At 42.8% G+C, this 10,648-nt stretch overlaps 1 protein-coding gene across 1 annotated transcript; it reads right to left on the bottom strand.

The window, feature by feature from the left end:
* Window positions 1–333: 333 nt before the first annotated feature.
* On the bottom strand, window positions 334–10,037 carry LOC308297463 (protein NLRC3-like; the record flags this gene model as incomplete). The annotated part of the gene is made up of 5 exons (XM_080740869.1): window positions 334–401; window positions 2,562–2,654; window positions 5,986–6,029; window positions 7,951–8,121; window positions 8,251–10,037. 5 exons carry the CDS (start codon window positions 10,035–10,037, stop codon window positions 334–336), a joined length of 2,163 nt encoding a protein of 720 aa, XP_080596995.1.
* Between the last annotated feature and the right edge of the window lie 611 nt (window positions 10,038–10,648).

The raw sequence follows: 10,648 nt of genomic DNA, 5'->3' as shown, positions 1-10,648 counted from the left end.
TCTCTATAGCTAAAGATCTGATCTAAGATGACGCAGATGCTTTCCCGGTTTTAACCAATGTAGACCGGGAACCCCTCTTGGGGTAGTTGTTGCTATGTACAGTAGGCCTATAGCAAGATACTGTAGATTTTACTGTAGACGTTTTTTTCGGAACAAGTTCAGGTTTTAGAAGCCGTTTTTAGAATTGGCCTCAGGTTTAATGGGTTAGGACATTTTCCTCACCAATGTCCATCAGCATGTTATGCCTTTGGCTGATCCAACCTAGGCTACTGTGTATCATTATTGTAAATATGAAAGCATGAGTAAACTTTATTTACCATTTTAGAAGGAGGTTTAGGCGGTGTGGGTTTCATCTCCGTGGATGAATGAAGAACTGTATTTAGTGTTTTCATTTGGTCTGCCTACACTCAACACACAGAGGAAGAGAATGTACCGGTATGTGTCATCATCACCATGTGTTATTAAAAAGCCAAAGTATTCCACAGAAGCTACCCCCTCTACCCATGGACCTCAGGTTATGCTTCCTCCACCACATGTCAGCCCCCATCTAATACAATAAAATAAAATAAATACATTAAATAATGGCCAAATAATAATAACTAGAAAGATTCAATTGGAAATGGCGAGTGTGGTTGCTGACGGTTGCTGACTATATTCTACAGCTAACTGTCATCTGAAGCTCGACCAATTGATTCGATATTGATTCCCACTCCCATTGATTCCCTACTGATTCCCACTCCCATTGATTCCCTACTGATTCCCACTCCCATTGATTCCCTACTGATTCCCACTCCCATTGATTCCCTACTGATTCCCATTGATTCCCTACTGATTCCCACTCCCATTGATTCCTTACTGATTCCCTATCCCTGCCATTTCCAAGTCTATAAAGTTTCCCTTGGACTATAATAGCGAGTTTAAGCTAGATGGTTTTCAATACGGCAACGCCAGGCGGACTACGGCTCCTATGACGTAATCGCCGTAGCGATCAAATGGTTAAGCAAAGCCTCGGCGGCGACGGGTTCCCACCCCTTTCACTGAATGCTTTGGTTCCCATGGCGACGCGTACACGCAGCAGACGGAGTAGGCACTACGTGGGAAGGGACCTTCTGCCGTAGTAGAGGCGGCCGCGGCGACGGCAGGTTTATCTATCGAGCGCAGATCATTTCCGATTACCGGTGTCATCTGCCGTTGCCGTAGCGAGCTTAAACTTGCTAATGTGTTGCCCTGCAGCAACCACACTAATAAAACATTAATCTAGGACAGGGTGGGGGCTACACATTGTGGGGGTTGTGCAGTGCACTCCGCACCCTGCCCCTCCCTCCCTGATCAAAACGACTTCCCACAACTATGCCTGCACACACACACGCACACCCTGACCACATCCTCTCCTGGAGTGTTGAAGTTTGTTACGTTACCATGCAGTCCAAATAAGGGCATCTATGTCAAAAGGATTTCCTCATTCTGTAGCTCAGGTGAAGGAAGGAATTAACATGTGCAATTTTATGTTGTCATTTATTTATTATGGTTTTATAATCAGTTTAATTTATAATTACATGTGGTTTTGTATTATGTTTAATAATGAATAAGGAAGGAATAAATCACTGTGAAAATTGTGTTTATTATGGAGATCAACCCAGCCTCAAGTCAGAGGAAGTCACAAAACCCAGTAGAGCATTAAATAAAACATAATGTTTGAATTAGGAAGAGGACAGATATTCAAAAAAACACCCTTATATGGTGTTTAGGGGTGATACCTATGGGCGTGGCCTAATTTAAGATCAACATAAACAATAAAACTAAAAACACTATAATAAAAGTATTTACAATGTGTGTACACACACAACATAATAAACGATAACAGAATGCTACACATTAGACTCTGTTAACACATCTCCCCTGTCTGTAAACAGCAGATCTACAAGCCTCTTACCTCTGACCCCCAAGACCTCTGACTCATGACACCTGACCTCTTACCCTTTTGGGTGACCTTTGGCCCATCTGACCCTAACACTAACAGGGACATGTTTACCAGATATTACAGACCTCTGCTGTACCATGAGTACATATCCCTACATAGAGAGGTTGTGTGAAGGTGGTGTTTACTGTATGGAGGAGCTGAAAGTTCTCCGGAGCTGGCCGGGTGTATGGAGAACCAGAAAGATTGGAGACTCCAATGGAAGCTCGTCTGAGGAAGCCTGAGAGAGAGAGGAGGGTTGTGTTTTTATCAACAGCGTAAAATGACACAGAACCTTTTCTGTGCTCTGAGTACACCCCCACGACCCCCCCGCCCCTATCCCCCACTGTGGAGGGACGTCCTGACAAGTCAGTATGAATGTCGTTGTGGATGAACCTGTAGGATGAACCATTGCACGCTAACGCCCAGGACTTATCGTTGAGTCCAAAGCCTGCTGAACTCTCCACTCTGCTGATGTCTTTATAACTGACTGCTATAGAAACATTTCCACTCCATTCTACTTCAAAGTAAGAACGTTCAGGCAGAGGCTCTCTACTCAACACCTGAGGCCAAGAGGCAAATCTGTCCGGATGTTTAGGATTACGTTGGTCTCGTCCTGAAGTCACCTTCCTGTTCTCCTCTGACAGGATGAGGTCGTTGCTCGCTGTGTTTTCATCCAGTGAAAGTTGACAGGAATCTGTGAAAAAAGCACATGACAAAACAACACAACTAATCAAACACTTTACACCTTGTGTCAATGTGTTGGACATGGTATTAATGCTGAACATTTTAAAACTTAAAACAATAAAACATTTTCCAAAACACAACACCTTGTAGAGCTTGTAGATCTGCTTTTTTGTTTTGACAAACTTAAGATTTCTGCTCCACAGAGACTATACAGTATGCTCTCTCTCTCTCTCTCTCTCTCTCTCTCTCACACTCACTCACTCACTCACTCACTCACTCTCTCTCTCTCTGTCTCTGTCTGTCTCTCTCTCTCTCTCTGTCTCTCTCACACACACACACACACACACACACACACACACACACACACACACACACACACACACACACACACACACACACTACAACCCGTAAGACTCCCTAATCGGGAGATAAGCGACCGTAGGTCACTTATCTCCACAAATAGGGCAAAAATGTGTTTTGCCAAAATCTTCCTGATCCATGTTGATGACATGAGTGTAGACATACTGTGTAGTGATTTTCGTGATTTTAGGGCAAAATCTGTAGGAGCAGTGTCCAAAAATGTGTTTTTAAAAATCGGCCTGGAGGTGACGCTATATGGGAGAGATTCATGTTGATGGGATGAGTGTAGACATACTGTGTACCGATTTGCGTGATTTTAGGGCAAAAATTGTAGGAGCAGTGTCCAAAAATGTGTTTTGCAAGAATCGGCCTCATGGTGGCGCTAGAAGAGGGCCATGTGAGAAATGAGGGGTGGGGTCTCCGCGCCGGCAAGGCGGACGAATAGGTACCGGCCCCGGCTGTCCCGGTCGCTCCTAGCCGGAGTTACGGCATTTTATGTGAGCTGCAGTGTAGGGGGTCCTCCACTGGGGGCGCCACCACTTTTGCATCCGTTCTGGAGCACCAGGAGTCGGTGGTCCCCGGGAATTCCCCGTGAGCAGCCCCGTTGGGGTGGTCATTTGGTCAGTTTAGCACATTTGGTCATTTTTGACATCTGGGGGTCCCCCAGGGACCTGGGGGTCCCTGGAGCTCCGGGGGCAACGGTTGCGGAGATATGAGCAGGGCAAGAGTGTGACGTGTGAGGTGTGACAGACAGACAGACTGACTGACGGACTGACGGACTGACGGACGGACTTACACTTTGTGCAGGGTTTGATAGTAAATGCGACCTACGGTCGCAATTAAAGGTAGGGTACGTGATAATTTGTAGTTTAAACAAAAAGTGATTTGTTATAAGGTTAAGCTCTATTATGTCAGAATTCATTGATATAAACAGGGGTCAGGGGGGCCTCACAACTAGAAGGTCCTGGGTTCGATTCCCGCCGGGGGACGCTGTGGGCGAAAGGGCCTTTCTGTGTGGAGTTTGAATGTTCTCCCCGCGTCTCCTAGGGTAGATACCCTCATAAAAACATGCAGTAATCCTGGTCTCTATAATGCCTCCCCCTGGCCAGCCGGGGCACCTGATGGACGGGAAAGGAACTGGTTGGAATAACCTGTTCCTTCCACGTGCTACGTCCAAACCAGGGACATCCCCTCTGTCAGGTGAAAAGAAGCAACTTGGACTACTCATGCATAGAAGGAAGCATGAGGTCAGTCCGTTGTCTCCCCAGGCACGACAGAGGGAGAGCAGAGCCCAGGATTATAGGCAATTGGCACTGGGTGAAAATGGGTTACAAAATTGTGGGATAAAAATTATAGAAAAGAAAAGAAGAAAAAAAAAAGAGATATAAACAGGGGTCTTCAACAGGGGGTCTGGGACCCCTAGGGGGTCCTCAGAGTTATTACAGGGGGCCGCCAAATCATTTTTTTAACCATCTGAACCCTTGCATTTCTATACTGAGGGTATTAGCCAACATTAGCAGATTTACAAGCTCACAACGCCTTGCATTCAACAGACCAAGGACAAGTATTGAGAGTTTAAGTTTTTAACTGTCTGAAAAAACACATGAACATGAATCCAACTACGCTATACAACGACAGTGGTGAGAACAGCCGAGAATAGCAGACCTTAGCTTGCTCACAACGGTTACATCCACAACACGATGTGAGCTTGTACTGTATGTCAGCTGTTCTTCGCGCGCAATGCCATTGCGCCCGAATGAAGTTCTCACCAGCCAACACAGAAGAGGTATGAATGAACTGAAACCTGCGCTGATCGCTCCCCAAAGCAACACATTTGGGGAATTGATTACATGAATTTTGGACCAATATCTAAAGATCTCTCTGATCGGATTTCATTTTTAAATTGAAACATTCTTTTTTAATAATTCAATGACTATTGCAGTTTTATGCAAATTATTCGAATTATTCAAAATCATGCATGCAGCGTCCGATTGCCGTGAAAGGCCCAAGAACACGTGGCACCCTTTTCACATTGGCCTATTATAGCGCCACCAGGAGGAGAAAAAAACCTACATGACCAGCCGGAGATCTGTTTTCGGAAGAACACAGCTTCTAGTTTTTATTTGATTTATTTTCCCACCTTTCTTGCTTTTCCTGCAATTTTCCTTTCCTACTTTTTCCTGGCTTGGCCACTTTATCGCTATATTTTTATTTTTATTTAATTGTCCATACCGTTAAAGGGATATTTCACTTTCAAAAAAACTTTTGGTAATTTTATCATCTAATCAGGCTTTTATGAATACCCTGAACAGTTTTTAATTAGCTTGATTGAATATTTAGATATTTGATGTAAATGTTATCAGGCCCTCCAGGCCCAGGTCCTCTTCCCACACACACCCATTGTAACTTCAAACTTAATTTTAACCAAGATAGATTCATAAAAACACCCATTATTTTTTCTGGTGACTCATACTACCCTCCTAATATCTGAGCAGGTCGTGTTTTTACGATAACTTTTTTCATTTATTTTTAATAATTATTTTTTTGTATTTAATTTTTTCCATTTTTTCTTTATAACTATTAAAAATAAATGAAAAAAGTTATCGAAAAATCACGGCCTGCTCACTAGGAGGGTAGTATGAGTCACCAGAAAAAATAATGGGTATTTTTAATTAATCTATCATGGTTAAAATGGAGTTTGAAGTTACAATGGGTGTGTACAGTATGTGGAGAGAGGCCCTTCCACTGCTCCCTTTGAAAGTGGAATATCCCTTTAAGTTCATGTAATAACACTGCTTGTCTGCAGTGTAGTTCGATTACCATTTTATGTCAGTAACGTCAAAGAGAGTACTGCCTGCGATCTTGACGGAACAATAATTTCTAGTTTACACTTAATCTTGTGTATGCAATACAAAAACCATGTTTAGCATTCATTAAATTCCCCAATCAAATAAACAAATTAAGTTAAGTAATACACTTACACTTATTCAAAGGATTCAGCCTGCACTCTCCACAATGGTCCACACTGGGGTTGGAGGAGAGACAAAGTCAGGTGTGAATATTCTATATGATAATAGGAACATTGATTGAGAATGATTTTACAGCATTAAAAAATACTATACAGAATCAAACTATGATTCCCTCTAAACCTTTTAAAACATCCATACCTGAGAGTCTGCAGTGGTAGAGTTGAGAGAAGTTCCACTGAATCTCCTGGATGATTGTAGCTCAAATCCAACACTTCCAGATGAGAGTTGGACCTCAGAGCTGAGATCAGATAAGAACAGCCTTTCTCTGAGATCATGCAGCGTGACAACCTACGCACGCACGCGCCCACACACACACACACACACACACACACACACACACACACACACACACACACACACACACACACACACACACACACGCACACAAACACACACAGACACACACACACAAAATACATCATGAAATGACCACTTAGGCTTTATTTCAAAATTAGTGACAATAAAAGCGCACCAATTCACAGTGTGACAAGTGCGAGCTTGTAGATCAGCTATTGTATTTTCAGTAGTTTTTGTCTTTCAAATGTGGAGTGTATTGTCTAACGCATACATGGGCAACTGGCGGCCCGGGGGCCACATGCGGCCCCCACCTTCACTTAATGCGGCCCTCAGGTTAATACCGGAATACTGATATATTATTGATTTTAGCTGTTACAATTCCAAACATTACTTTAATTCCGTCAGTCTATAGTAGTATTAAAATGTCTTATTTTATGTCCAACGTATTTGTATTTAGGTTCATAAAGTTAACATGAACTAAATACGTTTGAAACTAAGTCAAAATGTTACATTTCAGGATTCCAATTAAAAAATAAAACAAATAATTCTGGATTCAATTCAAAAGAAGCAAAAATAGCCGATCTACAAGCTCATAGCCGATCTACAGGCTCAAAACGCATCGCGCTGCGAGCGCGATGCGTTTTGAGCCTGTAGATCTGCTATTTTTGCTTCTTTTGTATGAGATACTCGAATGACAAAGTAGGACGTAGCAATATGCAATGTGGCCCTCTGGAGTAAAGGTGGAAATATAGTGGCCCTCGCCATCATCAAAGTTGCCCATTTTTCAGTGATTTCAAGGCAAGGACAGAGCTTAACTCTGTAGAACCAGTAGAAACTAGGGTGACCAGATCGAAACTGTTCATTTGAGGGACAGAAGTACAACTTGTGTGGGACAATGTGGGACGGGCGGGCAGTGAGTTAATAGCAAATTATTACTTTGCTAAGTTGCTAATAAATGCTTATGCTTTGATGTCATATTCGACCATAGCCCTGATATTAATTTGTTATTTACCCCCCTATAGGGGATATTGCTCTTGTTATTTTAATAACAGGCTTAAAAACATATCTTGCAGGTAAAAGAGACAATGACATATTTACATTGCAATGGAATGCCCTATAACATATTAATATAGTAGTCCAGTGTGGTCCAGTCTAGCTTGCTGTGAGCTCATGTTTAACAGCTTCAGCAACAATCAGCGCACCTATATCAACACCTGCCAGTCACAATGTGGGACAGAGTCTCAATTTGGGGGACGCCTGAAAAGTCATGGAAATGTGGGACTGTCCCTCGCAAAGGGGGACATCTGGTCACCCTAGTAGAAACATACCATACTTTATCATTGATTTTAAAATGAATCTCTCTAGATAGACAAAGTTATTAAAGGCGATGGCCAGGGGTGTGGCTGGCTATGCCAGTAAAAGGGTTAGGGTCTAATTTAAGTTTAATAAAAAAGCCACACCCCTGAAAGCCTGTTTAATAAAAGTGTGAAGGGATTTATAATATTTGCATTCCACAATCTGTCTCCTCATTAAATATAAATCAATGAATCAGGTATACCCCATCTGTATTTAAGCCATGGTATGAATATTCTTCTCTTAAAAAGGTTCATGAATACTGACCTGAGCGTCTTCAGTTTACAGTGTGGACTCACCAGTCCAACACAGAGCAGCTGAACGCCTTCATCCTGTAAATCATTATTACTGAGATCCAGTTCGGTCAAATGGGAGGAGCTGGAGATGAGAACTGATAACTGATAACAACATCTCTCTGTGAGGTTACAGCCACTCAGCCTGAAAAATAATAATAATAATAATAAAAAAAAAAGAAAAATAGTGATTATAAGAAATCTTTGCATTTCCTTGCGTATAAAATAAGATGACATAATATATTACTTAATATCCTGTTATCAGTTCACTTACAGAGCTCTGTTTGAGGCTTTGACCACTGGCAGCATCCTCCGGAGAGCCTTCTCTGAAGCACAGTATTTCTTCAGGTCAAACACATCCAGTTCCTTTCCTGATGACAGCAAGATGAAGACCAGAGCTGACCACTGAGCATGAGAGAGGTTGTCGGAGGAGAGACTTCCTGAACTCAGATAGTGTTGGATCTCCTCTTCCAGAGAATGATCATTCAGCTCATTCAGACAGTGGAACAGGTTAATTTTTTTTTCTTGAGATGAAGTCTCCCTGATCATCTTCTTGATGTACTCAATTGTCTTCTGGTTGGTCTGCGACATGTTCCGTGTCTTCATAGGAAGCAGTGTATCTAACAGTGTTTGGTTGGTCTCCAATGAGAGGCCTAGCAGAAAACGAAGGAACAAGTCCAGGTGTCCATTTGGACTCTTCAAGGCCTTGCCTACAACACTCTGGTAGAAGCGAGTTTCCTTCTTTATAAAGAGCTTAGAAAACTTGGATGAAGACAGTAGGTTGACACCAGTGTCCATGAATGAGTGATATACATAAAGAGCAGCGAGGAACTCCTGAACACTCAGATGGACAAAGCTGAACACCTTGACCGTCTGCACCCCATGCTCCTCTTTAAAGAACTGTGTGAACACTCCTGAGTACACTGCTGCATCTTGGATATCAATGCCACACTCTTTTAGGTCTTTTTCATAGAAGATCAGGTAGCCATTCTCTAACTGCTCAAAGGCCAGTTTTCCCAGTGACAGAATAGCCTGACCTGGATCCAAGTCAGAATGTGCCTGAGCTTTGTTTCTCTTCTTCTGATTCAAATGAACCTGTGTGAAGTGGATGAACATCTTCTGTTTGGAATGAACCAGTATGAAGTGGATGAACATCGCAGTCAGGGTCTTTGGAAGTGCTACTGTCTCATTTTCTCCCAACATGTTCTCCAGAACTCCAGCAATGATCCAACAGAAGACTGGGATGTGACACATGATGTGGAGGCTTCGTGATGACTGGATATGTGGGATGATGGTTTTGGCCATCTTCTTCTCATCACGGAATCTCTTCAAGAAGAACTCCTCCTTCTGGGAGTCAGTGAATCCTCTGACCTCTGTCACCCTGTCAAAATACTTAGAAGGGATCTGATTGACTGCTGCAGGTCGTGAGGTTATCCAGATGCGAGCTGAGGGAAGCAGCTTGCCCTTGATGAGATTTGTGACCAGCAGAGCCACAGTGGTTGGCGTTGTGACAGTTATGATCTCATTGTTGTCAAAGTGTAGAGGACTCCTAAATTCATCTAATCCATCAAAGGTGAACAAGGTATTGGTGTTGTTGAAGTCGCAGATCGGTACGCCTTTGGTTTCGACAAAAAAGCCATGAATAAGTTGCTCCAAGCTGTACTTCTCCTTCATAGAATTCAGCTCACGGAACGTGAATGGAAACATGAATTTAGTACTCTGGTTGGTTCTGTCTTCTGCCCAGTCCAAAGTTTTCTTCTGAAGGAGGACTGATTTCCCAATACCAGCCACTCCCTTTGTCATCACTGTTCTGATTGGATCATTTTCTGTAGGTAAAGGGTTTTTAAAAAGGTCTTCATATGTGATTGGGGTTTCTTTTGTGGATGAATTCCTGGACACAGCTTCAATCTGTCTGACCTCATGTTCATTATTGACCTCTCCACTCCCTCCCGTTGTGATGTAGATCTCTGTGAAGATCTCTTTCAGAGATGTTGGGCTTCCTTGATCTTCTTCGTTTAGGTTCCACCCAAACAAACGCCGAGACTTTGTCTTCAGATTCATCTTGAGTTGTTGTTGAGGAGCAAGAGTTTCTAAATGACCAAAGAACAGAGGACAAAAGCAATGTAATGGTCCTCAAATAAGAGGTCTATTTTTTTTACATGAGGATCATGTGTCTGCTTCTGTAGCTGCTGAACTACAGTTTTCCATTTGACTTCAGATAAATTATTTACCATATGAAAACTAAAGGTTACTAGCATAACCCGAGTTAGCATAACCCAAGCTAGCATAATCCGAGTTATGATAACACAAGTGAAGTGACTCGCTATGGAAGAGTGCCCTCTGGCATGAACACAGAAGCATTACCTTTATACACTTCTAGACAATTTCTGATTGGCTGGAAACTGATCGCACCTGACAGGCGGGGGTCCCGCCCTCCGTATATATACCCTGTCTAAGGTTGGTCTTTCATCAGTTCAAGGACATGAAACACTTTTGCTTCTCGTAAAACCCCCATCCGGAGATCTATTTGTAGGTCAGTGAGTACCCATAGGGTAGTGACATGTCCCGTCATGGAGTCACAGTAGGGAGGGCAACCCTTGTCTGCCTCCTCTCAAATTATGCCTGAACCCGACCCTACCCAACGTTTTCGGGCTGTGTAGGGCCTAAAATGT

This window comes from Nannobrachium achirus, assembly GCF_963921795.1.
Source record: "Nannobrachium achirus genome assembly, chromosome: 13".
Lineage (NCBI taxonomy): Eukaryota > Metazoa > Chordata > Actinopteri > Myctophiformes > Myctophidae > Nannobrachium > Nannobrachium achirus.
This window is presented reverse-complemented; position numbering and strand designations above follow the sequence as displayed.